At 38.3% G+C, this 20220-nt stretch overlaps 1 protein-coding gene across 1 annotated transcript in view; it reads right to left on the bottom strand.

The window, feature by feature from the left end:
* Positions 1-20220, bottom strand: part of LOC111148298 (versican) — a 112020-nt gene that overhangs the window by 11718 nt on the left and 80082 nt on the right. The window contains exons 11-12 of the mRNA XM_022504787.1: positions 16194-16352; positions 14854-14936 (exon numbers count right to left, since the gene is read on the bottom strand). Coding sequence (XP_022360495.1) covers positions 14854-14936; positions 16194-16352 — 242 coding nt within the window. The remainder of the gene's footprint in view (positions 1-14853; positions 14937-16193; positions 16353-20220) is intronic.

Raw genomic sequence — 20220 nt, 5'->3', positions numbered from 1 at the left:
CGGCTCAGGTCATGATCTCAGGGTCCTGGGATCGAGCCCCGCATAGGGCTCTCTGTTCGCCAGGGAGCCTGCTTCCTCCTCTCTCTCTCTCTGCCTCTCTCTCTGCCTACTTGTGATCTCTGTCTGTCAAATAAATACATAAAAATCTTAAAAAAAAAAAAAAGACATGAATTTGTCTTTTTTGGCTCTTCTGTTTACTACTGTATCCTTAGTGCTGGGAATTATGCCTGCACACACTGGTACTGTTTAATAAATAATTTGATATTTAGTAATAATGAACAACAGCATGTGTTGCCTTCTTCCTTATTCATATCAACTTCTTTTTTTTTTTTTTTTTAATTTATTTATTTGACAGACAGAGATCACAAGTAGGCAGAGAGGCAGGCAGAGAGAGGAGGAAGCAGGCTCCCCGCTGAGCAGAGAGCCCAATGCGGGGCTGGATCCCAGGACCCGGGGATCATGACCCAAGCCGAAGGCAGAGGTTTTAACCCACTGAGCCACCCAGGCGCCCCTTCATATTAACTTTTTTTTTTTTTTAAAGATTTTATTTATTTATTTGTCAGAGAGAGAGGGAGAGAGAGCGAGCACAGGCAGACAGAATGGCAGGCAGAGGCAGAGGGAGAAGCAGGCTCCCTGATGAGCAAGGAGCCTGATGTGGGACTCAATCCCAGGACGCTGGGATCATGACCTGAGCCGAAGGCATCTGCTTAACCAACTGAGCCACCCAGGCGTCCCTTCATATTAACTTCTAATTGAAGATGTTGCTTGCGGCTACCAAATGCTGGGCAAGACAGGCAGTACCATTCAGGAAAACCATTGGTAATACATATCAAGAGCCTCAAAAAGTTCCAACCCTTAGACCCCCTAATTCCACTTCTAAAATTCTATCCTAAAAAGTAATCAGAGGTGTGAACAATAGTTTATCCAAAATATTATTTATACTAGTAGTAAATGGGTAAAAATCTATGGAGTGAATATGTATTCAATAAATTATGGTCAGACAAATAATATGTTATATAACCATTAAATTATTTGTCTGTGAAAAATATATAAGGAGACAGAAAATATTAAAAGATGTGTTACATTAAAATTAAAAAGCAAAATACTAAAAATACACAATGATCCAAATTTTACACGTACTCTCAGATATAGCTGTGTGTGTATATGTGTGTGTGCACGCATGCGCCCATGTGCATGTCTGTGAAAGACCAAAAGGAAATGCAGCAAAATGTGACAAAGTTTATATCTGAGTTATATGAGACAGAGATAATATTTTATTCCATATATTCTTATACATTTTTCACTTCCCTAGAGTGAGCATAAATTATTTTTCTCTCTTTTTTTTTTTAAAGATTTTATTTATTTATTTGACAGATAGAGATCACAAGTAGGCAGAGAGGCAGGCAGAGAGAGAGAGGAAGGGAAGCAGGTTCCCTGCTGAGCAGAGAGCCCGACGCAGGGCTCGATCCCAGGACCCTGGGATCATGACCTGAACCGAAGGCAGAGGGTTTAACCCATTGAGCCACCCAGGTGCCCCAAGCATAAATTATTTTTCGAATCGGTAAAAATGAACATTGTAAAATGATCTATACAGCAATCAGAAATAACTTATAAAATTCTTAGCTAAACTTTTTCTGATCTAACCTCAACAAATATCACTTCGTTACCAGTTACTTGACTGCCATGGATTTTGCAGCTGACATTTCCTCCTGATCTGAACAATGATCGTCTCATTTCCACACTGAAATGAGATTCAGATTCCATGCCACTGAAGTGATTCTCAGGGCTTACACTGCCCAGACACAGGCCTCTGGTAAAAGATTTAATTGTTTTTGGTAGGAATTACATTCGGCTTGCAACAGTGATTTAAAACCTGTGTTCTGTGTCATTGCTTGGGCAGAACTGTGGCTTAATGGTGCAGGACCAAACTTTGGGTCTGTGGTTTTTACAAGAATGTCTGATACCCACAGGCATGTCACACTATTACCTCATATCTGATAGCTCCATTGTGCAGATTTATTTTGGCTAGGATGCTTTGATTTTGCTCCATGTTATTGCCTAACTAACTTAGCAAAGGAAACTTCACTTTTCTGAATAACTTTCTTTGTTTCTCCTGGAATTCTTTATAGCTTTATTTTTAATATCACTTGCAGGGGAAAGAGTATAAAAAATAAATCGTTGACTTCAGGTTTAATAATGTATTTTTTCCACCAAAGTTAAATGTTAGATAGAGATCTCTGCTCAGGAAATCAATTCTGAGTTATAAGAATGTAATAGAGCCTCTCTCATATAGGCAGTGTCTTATACATACGGAAACGTAGATTCCTGGAATGAGCAGAGAAAAATACCCCAACTCCCATCTTGATATTTTTTCTCTTCATTTGGAATTCTAAGCAGACATCCTGGGTGATCTCCCCTAAATCAACCCTATTCTAGGGCTGGATGGGCAAACTAAGAATTATTCCAAAAAAGCCAGCATGGTTTGCAGAGAATTCATTTTAACACCATCAACAAAAACAAACGCTGATCAGACCTCTGAATGTCTGTCTGTGTCTCAGAGACTCATGTGCTCCAACCCAAACCCCACACTCTCATTGCTTCGCCAAGAAAGCAGAATTAGATGAAGACTATATCTGAAAAGAGAACCCTAAATTACTTTGCATTTTCATTCTCTTCTACAGCAAAGAAAATCACGACATAAAACTCAAGTAGCTGACACAGAAGAAGCCTCCTCAAGGTAGAAAATTTTCTACCTCATCTATAACAAACTTGTATATTATTTTGTATCAGTATGAAATTGCTTCATGTTGTCTATTGTATGACAAAGAGTTCCAGTTAAATGACTCTTCTCTGTATCTGTAGAAAACAAGTGCCAAAAAAGACAACTATTTCAATTAAATTGGATTTAATAACTTTTCAGTTATTGCTTTCTCTTTCTTTTTTCCCCAAATGGGTTCAAACAAGTCAACTGCCAAAAGCATAAAATGATTCAAAAAATCCTGGCCACAATCCAACAGCAAAGCATGGTTCTCTCACATGAAAACTGTCTCCACAAACCAGAGAACTCATTTTGAATCAGTCCTGATATCAAAAAGAAAAACTCAGAAGAGACCGAAGTTATTCACCAAAATCTATCAAACTTTATAGATGTTTAGCTTATGTTGTTCCAAATAATCTGTATTTTATTGTAAAAAATTTGTTTCTGTCTAACCTTAACATAAAACCAAAGAATTAACCTGCAGGTCCTCTGGAGCACACAAGAATTCTCTGTCTGCCAAAACTCTTCACTCTCAACAAGTGACCTCAATTTCACAGACCTACAAGGGACCTGACTCATTCTTCTCAAGCAGTATGGCTGAAGAGATATTTTCTCTTCCCAGAGCTTTGCAAGTCTCCAACTTGATTCCATAAACACACTGAGAAGGATAAAGTGTGTGTGTGTGTGTGTGTGTGTGTGTGTGTGTGTGTTTGGGGGTAGAGGTGGGGTCTCTGCTTTGGAAAGTTATTAGCAATCTACTCAAGTTAGATAGGGTTGACATCCTTTCAAGGTGAATCTCTGGTTATATAGTGTCTAGGAGTCCCAACTATCACTCAGAGATACCGGACACACTTTTTATCTTTAAAATACACACCACGGGGCCATGATCAATGGCCCTAAAATCTCAGCAGATAACTGGTATCACAGGCATGAACAAAACAAATTGATGATAAAAATGTAATGAGACTAAATTGACCTTTTCCTTATGTGGAGATGGATAACTGCCTTTTTTTCTGAGGTTAAAAAAACATTATTTCAGAAATATACAAGATTTAGAAATAAACTAGTTCCTTTGCTTAGCTTTTAGAAAAGGAGTTTCTTGGGTTCAGCTTTGAGCATGGCTCTCAGTTAAAGAAAAGAAACAAGATATCCAGTATTAATCAGTTACTGCTGGGACAGTCACAACCCAGCTGGTCCTTTACTTGATACGTATATAAGCAAATCCATTTAGGAGGAAAAATGCTAACAGCTAGGTGGTGAAAAGGAAAGACCGGAGCAAGGGAGGTTCTTGAAACACAGACTGACTTAGCCTTATCCCTCCATGCAACTTTCCCAATAGTATGTTTGGAAAAAACAAGTTTTTTAAAAACACATCTTTCCAAGAGAGTGTCAATTCAAAAACCAAAACTTTGAAGGTACAAGGTCATTTTCAACCTCTAGTGGAGAAAGAATCCCAGAAACCTTGAACTTTTTATTTTTTTTTTGAACTCTTTATTTTTAATTTTAAATCCTTTCTATCAGCATCTTAAAACAAAGAAGTGTTCAAAGCAACTGGTCCCATCAAAACTTCATTGATAATTAACTCTTCTCCATATTTGACCCATTTCAAATTCTTTTCACTGAGTTTTATGATTTCTTAACTTGGACAAATAACTATAAAGAATAATGAGTGGCACTATGTATTTCTCCTAAAAAGTTAGATACTCTAGAATTTTTTGATTTCTCTTCCTCTTTACTTAAAAGAAAGCAGAATTTTCACAGATACTAAATAAAATTGAAGTTCAGCTTTTTGTGAAAAAAAAAAATGTGAGATTTACCACTATCAGTCACAAACACAGAAATACAGACACACACAGATACACACACCCCTACAAATACAGTACTTCTTGGCACTAGAGAAGAATTATCTAGGATAATTAGAAATGTCTCCTATTTCCCCAGAACTGTGTGGCAGATAGGTTCCACCATAAATACAATACAGAAGATCCAACATGTTTAAACTGACAGAGGAATAAATAGCAATAGACCTCTTGAGGTGCTAAAATCAAGCTATCTACTAGAAACACATGAGAGGTAATTGAAGAATTCTTACACACTAGTAAACAACTGAGTATGGTTCAAATTTGAACCTGAGAAAGAAGTACAAATTATTTCATATTGTAGATCTTTAGGGTCTCTTGTTATAACTGAAACTGCAAATCTTGAATATGCAGCCACCAAGGACCCACTCTATTTGCCTATCTATCTATATATCAACCTATCATCTATTTATTTATCATCCACCTATCCACATATTTAGCTATACTTCTTCAGCTTAGACAGAGTCACTTTTTATTCTTTAAAATTTACTATAATTTAGATTATCTTAAATGGCCAATTAAAGCCTCTATGTTTTAGAACTATTATGGATTTTGCCAAGTACATTTAATAAATCATACACATTCCATTGATAAAAACCATTCTTGACATTTGTCCAGTGAAGCTGTCCTGTGACATAATATATTATTGTACTTGTTGGGAAAACTTCCTAAGTCTTCCAGCTATAATTTAGAATCTTTCCATGAAGGGTCTAGTCACTGCTTTCTACTTACTCTCCCTCCCCCAAACACTGCTAATTTAATTCACTGTAAAAAGTTTCATAAGAAAACCAAAAAAGTCCTCTAGGTTCACATACCAGTGAAACTGGCCAAGGAAAACTTTCCACTGTGTTCTCTTACAGTGTATAAAGTGAAGATATGGGAAAGACTGGATCCAATATTTGCCTCAGTTGTTGGGAACTTACTAAGCATGTGGCTCCGTGTGTTAGCCTCACAGTGCATTTGAAAAATCATCTAATTTCACATTTAACTTTTAAGTTCACAGTATAATGCAGACCACACTAGAATTTTTACACTCAAAACTACAGGAACTTAATTCACGGGGAATGCTATTCTTACTAGATCTAAGTGGAGTTCTGGGTATGTGGTTTGAAACACAAAATACAATATGGCCACTAGGTGGTGATCTCTATCCATTATTATATTATGAATTACCAACCAAGCTACTTAACAGAATTTAAAATATCCCCCTCCATCATGATTATTTCCTTCATGTGGCAAGATTAAAGAGTTATCTGTGGTATGTCCTCTCAGTTTTGTGAGGGAAAGCATAAAGAGAATATTTTGCTCGAAGACGGACCTCAGCTAAACAGGATTTACCCGTGAGATTGCATTCTCTTTTGTTATAGGTCATGGCAGCTATAATCTGAATTTTCTATCTGATTGGAAAGTTCATCTACAATAGTTGATTTTTCTCCATTTTGCCTTTTAAAATTATCAGTTATTTATGTTTACATCAGTGGTGAAACTGCATCGGAAGCAATGCCGAATATATACTCTCCACCCCAAATCCTTACGACAGGGCGGATCATAGACAAATACCTATCTGTGCACGCAAATTGATGTCTGCAGTGTGATTCACATGTTGTTTGTTTTTTGGCAAAAACTTACCCAGACTAGCCACAAAAAGTGGCACCTGGACTCAGAGCTGATTTCTCTGTGCAAAGCCCTGTCATCACCTGGGACTGAGGGTGCCATGGCTGTGCTCTCACAGCTCCAAGTTAACACCCAAACACAGGCGATACCAAGGGGAAACAGATAACCACCAAGTATAAAAGCAAACTCCACAAATAGAAAACGCTTTCCCAAGAGGACTGCTTCCCCATTTGAAACATACGCTGATAAGAAACCACCTTTTCACAAAATACAGAACTCAGAATAATCACTCTGGGTTACCCCCAGCCTTTCAGAAAAGAGGTCAAACGGTTATCTGCAAGGAAGTTAGGAGGACTACTCATTACAGAAATCAAAACATTTGGTAACTTTAAAATGCCTTTGTCCCCCCTAGATGGCTGTGGTACACAATAGGCGTTTGTTTCCAGTCTGTGGAGGGTATATTTCACTTTGTTTTATTTAACTCCTTGGGGCAAATGACCTGCCTTCCAGGAGAGATACACCTCTTCTGATCCTGATACTTGCTTAAGGTTACTCTGGCCGGGGCCTGCTGTATTTATGTTTTAAGGGAGGTTACGGTTTTCCTGTTGTCTTTCACACCAAAAGGAAAAGAGTAGCTTTGTTTTTAATGGAGAAAGAGACATTTGTTTTGGTGTCATTGCCCTGGGCTGGCAGGCTGGAGTTGGAGCCTACAAACTTAAATATGCTGAAGGGAAGAAAAACTAACTTGGGGTCTCCTGATAGTTGTTAAAGTGCCAATATGCCCATTATTTTGCTAGCTGGCAAGTGTCTGTGCCGGAGAGACAATAATCTTGTGTAATAGCGTGAGCTCACTGGACTGCAAAGCTGTAATTATCAACAGCATTTTCCAAAGGATGTGAGTTCCTCCCACTGTGAGAGCACTTGGGTTGGGGGTGGGGGGGCAGACAGAGCCCCAAGGAGCCCTTTGCATTTAACCCCAATCTCAAATGGTGCTGGTGGGTTCCTTCACCCCAAGCTTGTTTGCAGAGGTCTTCAGTCAGGAAGTGCTAAGGATCCCATCCGCATGCAGTGGGAAACTGCCAAAACCCATTCTACATTTTTGTTTGCCTTTTCCGTGAATTGCGCTAAAACAATTAGCAATTAAATGTAAATTTCTGTACGGGATTTTAGAGGTTCACAGAGCACTGCTGGAAAAGCCTCCACGAGAAGGAACTACTGCATTGATAATTTTCTGAAGGGTAATCTTGTCAATGATGAAATGATTTTCCAGTGATGGGTAAGTGTTCTTCCAGCTACCTGACCTATCATTAGCTATCTGCACTCAAGGAAAGGCAAGGCAGAGATGAGGGTTTTGTGTTCCGGAACCACTCTGTGACTTGTTTTATTTCACATGCAGAATCACAAGAACCAGTTCTTGGTTTCCAATCAAGCTGAACTGCAACACAAGTACGAGTTTTTATTAAGAGCTCAGTGGTCTTTTGCAGAACAGAAACTGAGAATTCTTTCCTCATGAGTAATGTGTTAAAGGATGAGGAAACAGCATATGTTTTCCTTGGCTTTTAGGTTAATATAAGAAGACTGTGAGGTTTAACATAATTAAATTAATGTTGATATGCAGTGTGACTTGTTCACAGAGAAGTAGCATTGGACTCGGAGCTCAAACCACACCACAGCAGACACACCTCCATCTGCAAATAATTTTCCGAAAGTCTTCTAACATTTTCAGGTAGAAAAAGTAAAACTTAAATTTTTGGTTTGGGGCTTTTGTTTTTCATTGTTTTCTGCCAAATTATGGGCAATCTTTTCAAATGAGCAGAAACCTACAAACAAGCTTGGAAAATAGTGGGAATTAGTTCATACTCTTGATTCTCTTTTCAATGTCCAAGACATCTGGGAAAGGGAGGAGGATAGGAACCTTTGTGTTTATAAAAGGGGAATAATGATACAGTCCTGCCGAAGAAAAATAATGGTTTATGGCCTGCGACTTGTTACTCCTTTTCTCTGCCCCTTTTAAGTGTCTCTTCCTGAGTTTAGGGCTATTTCTTTATGGTTTCTACCTTTTTTCAAAGCTGGGTTTTCTCACAATACTTTGTGTGACAGGCTGACATGTTTATTTATGAAAAAAGGGATGTCTGTATTTGAAGTCAATCCACAAATCTGGCTCTTCTCATGCATCAACTCTAACCAGGAGGGTAACCCACTGTCCCAAATTCCAGGTGTGCAGCTTGCCAGTACTGAACCGTGCTTATCCAAAAAAAAAAAAAAAGCAAAATTCACTTATTTTCCAGAAATAGCTTTCAAGTGGGATATTTTTAAGTGCAAAAGCCTACCAATTAGCCTTTTGTAATCTGTCTCATAACTATCAGGAGGTAAGATGAGTTGGTTAAAGCTAGAAAATAAGATTTTTATGGTTCTGTGAATTAGGAACGTGTTTGAGAACTTGCTGGATGGAGTGAGACAAGTGCAGAGGAGATGAAATTTTTGTTTCCTCCAGCAGTACGCTGGAAAGTGAAGGAGGCCAGGACTACTTCCTGGGAAGCTGACAAACCAGCAAGCAGCTTCTTACGGTGAGGCAGAGTGCCGACAGAATAGAGATGGCAGAAGGAAATGTGAAAGGGGCATAGAAAAAAATTTTTTTTTTTAATGCCTAAGAATAAAGTCAGGGATTTTTTTTTTTTTTTCACCAAACAAATCAAACTTTCCAGAAGTTCTTCAATATTTTTAAAAGGGAACTGGATTGTCAGTTCCATTCAATCCTCAACCTCTGGCCAACACTACCTAAGGTGACGTTTTTCTTTGAACTGACCGCTTCTGATCCACTGAAGCATCCAATCCCCAGTGGTGAGGGGTAAGCTTTGATGGTGCTGCAGAAACTCACTAAAGAGAAGAGAGAAAGGACCAGATTCTCCCGTCAGAATTTCTTCCTGACAGTCAGAGAGAGGAGGGAGCAAGACAATAACAGTTGTCACCTGAGGGCCACAGGTTGATGTTAAACCATTGGCTGCAGAGATCTGTTATACAAAGTAGTGTCATGAAGGCACCTAATAGTGTCCAGTCCCTAACTGTGCTATCCACAGACACACCATAGTCTATAGTTGAAAAGAAAGTTGTGGAAATGCTTTTGCTAGGAAACACACAGACAGGGCAGGATAAATGACTCCATGGTGTTCCTGATGTCTGCCTCTCTCTGTGTTTGAAAGAATCGACTCAGAGAGAAGGTGAATAAATGAAGCCCTGTCCAGCCTCAGGCAACCAATTCATTCTTGGTCAACCAATCTATAATAAAATGATCTGATAACATTCAGGAGTAAGATTTTCTTTTGCTTGTTTTTGGATAACAAGGGTTTTTTGTTTGTTTGTTTTTTGTTGTTTAAGTCATTTTTCTTTAGAAAGTGCAATGACAGAATGTGTACCTATCTTGAAAAAAAAATCCTCTTCTAAGTTTTGAGTAATTGTTGGTTTCCTAAAGTTTCATGGAAAATCTGTCCTGATTTAACTCAAACCCGCAGGGGTGGCAGAGGCTGAAAAGTTTGCTTCCCATTTTTTTCTTCCCAGAGCTTACTGTAAATGTATTCTTGGGACAACCATGGACAAGACTGTCATCATTTCCAGTAGGCACATGTTTTCCTTTGGGTTAATAACTTTTGTAAGATGCATTCTACCCAGCTGTATATATCTGTTTGGGGAGAACTTTTTTTTTCTTTTCACCATTTTTGAAATCTCACCTACTATGTTTTAAGTTTTTCATATTGGCACAACATTAAATAAAATATTTAACTTAGATGAACAAGAATTGTCACAAAGAGAATCTGCTAAAAGACTTAACTGGCCATTTAATGACTCAACATGTAACAGTAAGTTGGTTAAGCAATGTATAAATATTAATTATCATTAAAAAATTATTAAGTATCTGTTTTTGTCAACAATTCTGCCAGGTGCCAAAAAAATAGAGATGAAAGTTACTCCCTGATTTAGAAAGCTCAGTGGCAGGAAGTCAGCCCCACAGGGGATGGTGGTAAGATGGGAAAGGGACACAAGGGGCTTCTGGAACACAGTGGAGGAGCTCTTAGTCACACCCAAATGGGTAGTCTTCCGAGATGAAGGGGAGTCAGCTAAACATGGCATTTGAACATTAATTAAATAAAATTAGGACAAGAGATAAGAACATTCTTAGCACTAGGGCAAGGCTATGCAAAGAACTTCAGGAGTTAGATGTCATGGCTCATTCCAGGAACTGTGAATATTTTGAGATGATACAGCTTAGGAAGGCAGGTGGAATTGTTGGGCTTGGTATAGCACACTAATAATCAGAATTTTATATTGAAGGCAAGAGGAAGGTATACAAAATTTCAAAAAGAGAGTAACAAGTGTTCATAGCACGGGGAGAGGCAGGTCATAGGCACTGGAAACCAGATCTGGGGGAAACACTTCAGACTAGTCATTCATTTAACAATTAGGTTAAAGAAAGAACTTAAAAGTCAGCTAAAAGTATAGAAGCTAGATAAGAAATGTTTGTTTAAGTTTGCCAGCTTTCATGTGTATTTAACTTGGATGATTTAACTTAGTGTCTTTGAAGATATTACTTGGGTGACAAGTAAAGTAATTCATTATTGAAGTTATTTGTCAGTTTCTAATAAAGCACTTTGGGGCATTTCACTGTTAAGAGATCAATAGTCAAGTTAAAGAATAACTCATTAGTAGAAAACCAAGGGACAAATTGAAATGTGACTAGTTATTCGAAAACCAAGTAATAAAATAAAAACTGAAATGTGTTAGGAGAAAATAACCTTAATGGAAATCACAAGGGTAAGGCTAGACCCAGTCTCTGCATTGAGTACACTTTTGTGAAACTTATTGGGTAAACACCCCAAATAATAATAAAAAAGGACTTCGATGATACAACAAAAGCAGGAATATGTCATGTTATCAACACCATATTATATGGGCCAATAATGTGGAATGGGTCAATCAGAATCTGAAGAACAAGGGCAATTTAGATAACTCGGCCAAATAACATTATTAATTTAGTATAAGCATATAAATTGGTTTAGTCTAGCTATAAAGCATAATCATGTAAATATGATATAATTATACTACAAGTTTATTGGAAGCACAGTTTTATTATTTCAAGAAAAGAAATTATTGAAAATAAGAGAGACTGAAAAACCTAATAGAAACTAGTTTGTTTTTACTGAATTGTAGGACCGAATAATAAAAGATGATATATGGTAACTATCAAAGGTTCTTTTTGATTTTAATACTACTCTACCTCCCAAGGAGAATAAGCTCTACTAAATCTTTCAAACAAAAAATGGGGGCAAAGGGGAGAGGGGAGAAATCACTTTAAAACATAAACAAAGTCCTTAAAATTGCACACAGTCAAGGTAACACCATTTCCAAGTGTAAGCAGATACAGCTTTGCCTTGAAGACGTAGAGTTTACTATTAGGGATTTTTTCAAAGGCAAGACACTTGGAGTAAACAGCGAAACAAAGAAGACCTATTTTATTCAAAGCCTGCAAACATATGGAACCTGTTAAGGGGATGGTGGCTGCAGAAAGAACTACAAACGAGTTTAAGAGACACCTAAGGCCGTCTCAGAAAGGAAGGGAGAGGGTGGCTACAAAAGCAGAGTGGGCCAGAGATCAGTCAAATGGGAGGGAGACAGGCTGCTGGGCAGATGGTCTTTTCTGTTCCAAAATGTTCAAAGTTAGGGACACTCCTTAGCACACTTTTATTTGAAACAAAGAGGGAATTAAGAAGGGACCAAGGGTCTGTTAGAATGCTTTCTGGATTTGCTTGTGTCATTTCTTTGATACACTTTCCTTGTTTATGTAATTCATCTGCTGCCTTCTTCAAACTGAGGACTTCACTTGATGCTCTCTTCATAACCTTTGGGTTTTAATGTAAAAATGTAAACTAATTTAGGGTAAGGTTCACCAGAACACGAGGGATGTTATCTTCCTCTGGAAAATTTCCTGGGAAGATCAAGATTTGTTTTTTGCAAAGTGTAATGCTCGCTTATTTACTAAGTTGAGGACCAGTCTGGACCATGGAAATGGCAATGAAGTTATTTTTTTACCGTATTTTTCATAGTCCATTAAAAATTAATGGATACAGGAAAAAAAATCGTTGAGTTGGCTTGCTTGGGCACAGTGGCAGAGTGACATCTGATGAGTGAAGCCTCCCTGAATGGCACCTGGCAGGAGAGAAAGGTTCCCTGAGATGCTTTAGAGACCCCGACACAGCTACCAGCTACAAGCCGATTTCAGTGTCATTAGCCAAGCTCATAGGTAGTATATGGCCTTGTCCCAGACACCATAAGAAAGAAAAAGTGAGCAAGAGAACCACTTCTTTGAAAAGCTGAACTGCTAATGACCAGAATAAACATCTAGAAACATACAAAAAAATGCCATGAATGAAAACAAATCAATTCTATATAATCAACAACAGATTGGAAGTTGGGGACTTCGTCTAATCAGGGCGGTATGTAGCAGATGACGGACTTTACATACATTATACCCGGCCAAATGCAGCTATTCCAGGCTCAGGGCAAGAACACAGATGGACACCGTGAGATAAGTTGTGGTCAAGGTCTGCAAGGCACAAGTAAGTACCAACAAGAGCCCTACCTGAGTCCTTGGCTTTCTAGTTTCTCTAATATGGTTGGGACCTCACAGGACCTGCACTTTTCAGTGGGCTATGTATAAGGGAAAGTGTGTGGGAGGAAGATCAACAGAGGGTCTTCAGACCCCAATAATACCGTAGGAACGAAATATTCTTTCCACAAAAGAAAACTCGACAAATGTCTATACTATATAAAAATACATCAACAAAATTATAAAAACAGTTTTAACATACAGGAAAAAAAAATCCTTTAGTTTTTATGTTCACATATAAATTAAATTAATAAAAGCAAAATAGTCCATCTTCAGTTAAAATTAATATAGAAGAACTCATGGCCTACCAGCCTATTAATCTAACTGACCAAAATTATCCCCCCTGAAATTATTATTCATTTTAGCAAAATAAAAATAAGCAGATGCAACAATTGTCCAGTTAGGACAATTATAAAACAAGGAGTATTGATCCAGAGAATGTGGTTCACATATCTTAGTGGGAATGTATTTCATGGACAATCTACCTTCCCTGTTTTTTCTGCATCTTGCCAAATGACCTACGTTTGGACCTGAGTGACAACAGTCCAGATTAAAGATAAGGCGTGATGACACAGAGAGGGGAGGCCAGATTTTATTTCAGGGTTGCTAAAGGCAAAATGTAATAAGGGATATCATTTCAAGTCAAGGAGGTGCCAGCCAAAATAAAGCATGGCTTTGGAGACTGGCTTCATCACTTAATAGCACTGTGACTCTGGGCAAAAATTTCAGCCTAACTGACCTTCCCTTTCTATACCTATAAAACACTTCATACCTCTCTTAGAGGTTATTGTGGGGAATATACGAATGCAAGGTGCTGAGTATAGCAACTGACACAAAGACGAACTGAGCGGTACGTCCATAAGAACATAGAAAAGCTTTCTTCAGCAGACAGAGGAGAACATCCAAAAGCAGAAATTCCTTCGGCATCTGTTCTAAGGATGAATTTTACATTTTGCCAAACTCATTAAATCCACATGAGTGGCAAGTAATGAATGAAACTTAGGTACCTAAATAAATTCACACAAAGAGCTTAAACATTATTTTCAATTCTTCCTGTTATTTATCTAATTTAGAACTGAATTTATACTTATTGTCCAGCCCAGTGGATCCCAACTTGTCTGCAATTTAGAGTCACCTGGAGAACACGTGGAAAATACAGCCAGCCACCAGGGTTTTGTTTTGTTTTGTTTTTTCTAGTGATAATTTTTAAAAAGCAAAGTGGGGTTTTGCTTTAATGAATTTGAGTTGATGCCTAGGCACCAGTTGTTAAATTATGTTCCCAGGTGATTCTAATGAACAGCCAGTGCCTAGAACCACTAGTATATAGCTAACCACACTTGACCTATTTTTAAAAAATTATATTCATGTGTATTCAGAGTAGTGACTCAAAACAGGTTCAGCTGCCCCAAAATCTTATTTCAGCCAATTCAAGTTTGGGGCCAGTGTTACCATTCTATTCCTTTCTTTAAGAGGCAGAAAAAGCTTAAAATATATAATTAGTCAGCAGAGTTTGAATGGAAGAAAATCCACAAGATCATAATTCAGCAATCTTTTTTAAGATGAAAAAAATGAGCATCTTGGTTTGGATAAAAATGAGCCAGGCCCCATAGATTTCCAGTGCAGTTATATAAGAAGGAAAGGTAGATTTTTTTTTTTTCAAGGCTTTTTCTCTTACATTTATTCTTCCCCCCCCTTTTTTTTAAGCCATAAAAAGCAAAGATAACCATCTGAAAGACAAACCTGAGGCAATTCTGCAGCTGATGTGGTTTTCCAGTTCAATGGACTCTGATACACTCCTCTTTCAAAGAGAGCCACAGTGACTCTATTCTAACATTCATTTATCTTACTGAGTGAACCTGAGCAAGTCACTTAATAGGTCTCAATCAAATACACCCCCTGTAAAACGCAATCAGCACATGCTACCAAGTTCCCAGAATTGGTATCATTTTTCATGAGCAACTTACCAGTGTGCTGCCATCAGTCCAACGGAAGTCATGTTCAAACATCTTGTCATTGAGGCCTATCCACTGATAGTCATGGCCCACGCCTAAGAGAAGGGAAACAACAGATATTTTTACTACCTTTCCCATATATGGATGAAATGTATCAAAATTATTTTCAGAGTGAATCATGCATCCTCTTTTCTGGCTGGATTTTTATTTAGTTGCTCATAAAAATCTCTCATAGTCTAGCTATCTTTTGTTCTTCTGCCCAATGTGCTTTAAACTAAAAAGCTAATTCACAAACATTGAGAAACATTAAAATATCAGACATAAGAAAATAATTTCCCTAGCAGTTTACTATAATTAAATATTTTTCCTTCCTTACTCATGATAAAAACTTTCCATTTTTTTTAAATTAAGCTATGCCATTGGCAAAAATTCAGTGACCCAATAAAATGTGACAGATCATTCCCATGCTAGCCTCACTTTGAAAGCCACATGTTTCTTCTTAAAGCATTTTGAACAGTGAATACCTAGACCAGACAGTTCTACAAAATTGTCTTCAAAAATAATTAATTTCATCATGAGACGAGTCACTGACAAGAAAACCATGCAAGAAAGTTAATTGAACCTCTGTACAGATTGCTACCTAACAACCAAACTTCTGAAAGCCAGCAGGCATTATGAGAACATATTTAATAGAGCATTGAACAATGCTTCATATCAAAAAAACTGCTACATAAAAGCTAGCTGCCCTCCTCTTTGCTATAGTTTAATAAGTTATTCAGCAGCGCTGGTAGTAAGTTTCATTAACTTTCATTCTCCATTTGTTCATGTTCTTAATATGAAACCCACTTTCTATGGCCTAAAATCATTAGCAGCATGGATGAGAACCAATTTTATGCAGAGGGTAGGATTAGGGTGCTATTGACAATTCAATTTTAATTAGTGGGATAAAAAGAACTGAAAGCGATTTTCTCTTTAACTCTGGACAACATGTGCATATCTTCAAAACAGAACTACGAAGGCAGCTGTGACAAGAGTGAGATGGAACCATAAGAAGTGGCCATTTTCGTAAGTCAGAAAATGATCAAGCAGCAACGTCATTGGACTCCACCAACAGCATGCCGTTTCACCCACTATTGCTGAAGGCCAGGAAATGCTTTCCTCTGTTAGAGATGAGTGTTTCTCAAAGTGGAGGTCTCACATAGGAGAGACGGTTTTAAGTAGTTCAGAAGAGGGATTTAATAAGTTGAACCGCAATGGAGGAAGCTACATCTGTTCGGTTAGATACAGAGAAAATGAAGAAGATGGGGACACAGAGCGAAGCTTCAGGAACCCTGCGTCTATTTGGTACATACGGTTCACAAACATCTGTTCTTCATGGGACAGGATGCTTGTGAGATGTGCGCCCTGCAGACGGCACTCCCGTTCAGCTGCATCCCATGTGCGCCGGTGGGCGAAGTATTTGTAGCACTGCCCTTGGAATTTGTGCCAGCCATAGTCACAAGTCTCTGTGTCTGGAAGAAACAAGGCAGGGGCTTAGTAACTTCACCTACGTCATTCAATCTAGCCTCACGGATCTGAGTGTTGGTCAGAAGACCTAAGCCAGTATCAGTGCAATGTCCCTGAAGTTACATGTTAATAAATTTGGTCATGATGACAAAGAAAGTATGATAAAGCCAGCTCCGCTGACTCCTGCCAAGTGGGTGGCTGTACGTCTCTGGACGGAAGAGGCAGTATCTAACTGCAGTTTCCTTGTTTAGAGCCAGGGTCAGCAGGAAAGAAAACTGGCAGAGGGGCCAGACAAAACTTCTCAGGATGCAATGTCTACTGACTCACTTGTGAAGCAACTGGGCCTAAATCCTCACCAACACAACTTTTCTGAAGAGAGCCATTCAAGTGATAAGATAAGAATTCTGGCTAATAGGATTATGAATGCCCTATTTGAATAAGGACTTCAAAGGCTAAGTAGTTCCTTTACCACTTCCCAGAGAGAGCCGCTGGGTGGCCACAGGATCTTGTCAAATAAGATTTACAAAGAGAAAAAAATAATAATTGTCATCAGTAGGCAGCTTCTGTGATATAGCTAGGACTGCTGGCCTTTCTCTGAGGGAGAGGAAATAGAGGTAACTCCCTGTATAAATGCATCCGGATTTTAAGTTTCTTTTAAGTTTTTTAAGAATCAAATAACTTGGGTGCCTGGGAGGCTCAGTGGGTTAAGCCTCTGTCTTCGGCTCAGGTCATGATCTCAGGGTCCTGGAATGGAGCCCCACATAGGGCTCTCTGCTCAGCAGGGAGCCTGCTTCCTCCCAACCCCCTCCCCCCCACCGCCTGCCTCTCTACTTATGATCTCTCTCTCTGTCAAATAAATAAATAAAATCTTAAAAAAAAAAAGAATTAAATAAGTTCTTCAACTTCGTGCCCCACCTTCCACCAAGCCATACACACACACTCATATATATATGTCTGTTTATATATGTATATGCATATTTTCTCGTTTATAACAGCACACTATAACCAGTGTCCTGGTAGGATGTCAACATTTTTCAAATAAATCTAAATTTTACGCTGACAGGAAGCTTCGGCTGTACTTTCTAGATTCTAGCGTGCCAGTTTTTAAATACTTTTACAGGAAAGCAGTTGGCTCAACGGTACATATTCAATGATGATCACTGGAAATAATTTTGACTATCACAAAACATACCTCAGAAATCCACTGAACTAGTTACACGCAAACACTAACAAAGTTTATAGAATTTTAGGCACCAAGAAAACTTTCCAAATCACCTAGGAACTGCCCTCCCTTACTCTAATCTTCCTGGTTGATGAAGGAAACAAAATCCTTCCAGATGAAATACATGCTTTCTGTATACATCAGACCTGGGGGCAAACTGATAGATCGTCTCCTGTCTGTCACACCATTTGCTCCTCTTTCTGTAATTGTGGGAAAGTATGCATTCTGAGAGCTTTTCATGTTTTCCTGGCTCCAGGGATTTTGACCATCATCATACAACAGATGCAGCTTATCTCGGAAAGCGGGCTTTATTTCAGTTTAGTCTATCTGGCTTCTTGTTTGGTTACGGCCAGCTGACTAACTGGTTTAGATACTGCGCCCTGGAAGTTTGAGTTTTACTAAAGTGTTTCTGGAGACCACCAAATCTCACAGGAAAAGAATCAAGGCACAGCTAGATGATTTGGGATTAAAGTAGTCCCCAAGGATGAAGTGCAGTTGGGGGACTTAGATGCTGTAAATTTCCTTTTGCTATGCTCCCCGTGGAAGGATTTAGAGGTGAGGTAGGAGGGGTGGGGAGGAAATGGATCTTCATATTTGAGGGAGTTAGTTTATAAAGGAGGAGAACTGGAAAGATTTTTTTAGAAAACTCTACTGCCAAAGTCAGTAATGTGATATTATAGCAGCATAGCTTGCCTTAACCATGGAAATTAATAATATTTTAAGTCACAGCTCAAAATTCAAGAGGATCCCTACCTTTCCGAATAAGACATTAGGAAAAAAAAAATGCTTCTACACCCTCATATCCTCTATTAACCCAATGGTTTAGTCCAGTCTTCTTTCTTTGTGTTTTATCATTAAAACAGATTATCATTAAGTATTTTTTTCTTTTATACCAAAAAACCCAAAGGATCATAAAATTTAGATGTATCACCACATCATTGCTATAACGCCTTCTTCAGTTAACAGGTGCATATATTCCTATCAGAACACAGGTCCAAATGGGACTGCTTGTTGGTTTTTGCTAATTTTTTTTATTCATCTATCCTACTGAAACCATAGACTTATGGTCCTAATGATTATGAATATATGTGCAAACACTACTTAACAAAGTGACTCTTTATTGAAAAAAGCCAAATATCCATGTGGATTTACTTAATTATTATTCATGAATTCTCTAAATATGTAATGAAGGACTAGGCATCCCGCAGCATCTTCTAGGATGCTATTCTGATAGCAGTTATTAGAAGCAGTGTGTTTTTCTAATCTCACCTAAAAAGAGCACGATACACATTTCATTCATTAAAAGCAACACATTTGGGTGATATTTTTGTAAAAATCATCTGACATAGGGAAATACTTCTTACACTTTAAGACTACTATAATGCATGGGTTGTATCACAAAGACCCACATTTAGTTGTGTGTGTGTGTGTGTGCGTGCTGGCTGCCTGTGTGTGTTGTAAGGGAAAGTGTGACAGCTCCCGTTCATCACTACAGAAGCCAAAACTATAACTTTTAAACAATTTTACTAAAAATTTATGTCATGTAGGTAATATTTTCAACATCCGGGACATAGAGCTATCAAGCCTTAAGAAACTGTTAACATTTTGGTGCTTTTCGCTGGTGAGTCCTACCCCTGACTTTGGTTTGGGGCAACCAGTGTGTACAGAATTGTCTCCATGCTGTTCTAAGATCCACTTCTAGAGTTTATGTTGGTTATCACTACCAAAATAGGTCCCTTATTCCAGAGTTGCTGGGAGTTGGGAAGTTACTAATGCAGAGAAGAAAAGGTCAGCTGAAGAAACAACAACACAGTCATTGCTGAAATTTGGATAGAAAACTGTTTAGAAAACAATGCTGCTGTTAATGAAAAAAACATTTGTTCTTAGGCAACCTGCAAAGAGGAGAAAAAAATCTTTCAGGGTCCTGGCAATAAATCACAGAAGCACAGCTGCGTCGGGTAAACAGACCGGGAAAGCTGTTTCTCAGCAAATAATGGCGATGAACGTATACTCGCTTTAAGACAAAACAGAATGTACCTGAAAACTAAGTGGTACTACAAATGAGAGAAGAAAAGCAAAACCTTTTTAATACACATGTAAATAAAATGCTTATCTGTGAGAGTTACTTTGAAAGTGTGAAGATACTGAGATAAACCTGGGCCTTAAAAGGCAGCCTAGGTTCATTTTTCCTACTCTCTAATTTACTAGCTGTGTGACCTTGAGTACATCACTTCTCCGAGCCTCAATTTCTGGCCCATTTAGCCACACAGGGATACTGTCAACCAAACAAAATGATGTACCTGGGAACATCTGATAAACTATAAGGCATTCAACAAATAGCATCTCTTTTTATTCCCTGCCAAGAATTAAGTTGAGTCACCAGACTGGGGATCTTGTCTAGTTTGCTCCAAGTTCTACCTCCAGTACCCAGGATAGCACTTGGAAGACAGTAGGTGCTCCGTAAACATTTGCTGAATGAGTGATTTTTCTAAATGCTGCTCGGACTTGGAACTAAGGGAAGCCAGAATCGTTGTAGCATATGTGATACTTCAAGGATCTCACCCTTATGTTTTCTTCAAGAAATGGCATCTTTCTTACTGTTTTCCTTAAGAAAAGGATGAGACTGGTCCGTTTTCATATTTACCTTTTAA

Source organism: Enhydra lutris, unplaced genomic scaffold (genome assembly GCF_002288905.1).
Source record: "Enhydra lutris kenyoni isolate GAN:26980312 unplaced genomic scaffold, ASM228890v2 scaffoldscaffold19, whole genome shotgun sequence".
Classification (NCBI taxonomy): domain Eukaryota; kingdom Metazoa; phylum Chordata; class Mammalia; order Carnivora; family Mustelidae; genus Enhydra; species Enhydra lutris.
The sequence above is the reverse complement of the archived record's forward strand: the minus strand, read 5'-3'. Positions and strand labels throughout refer to the sequence as shown.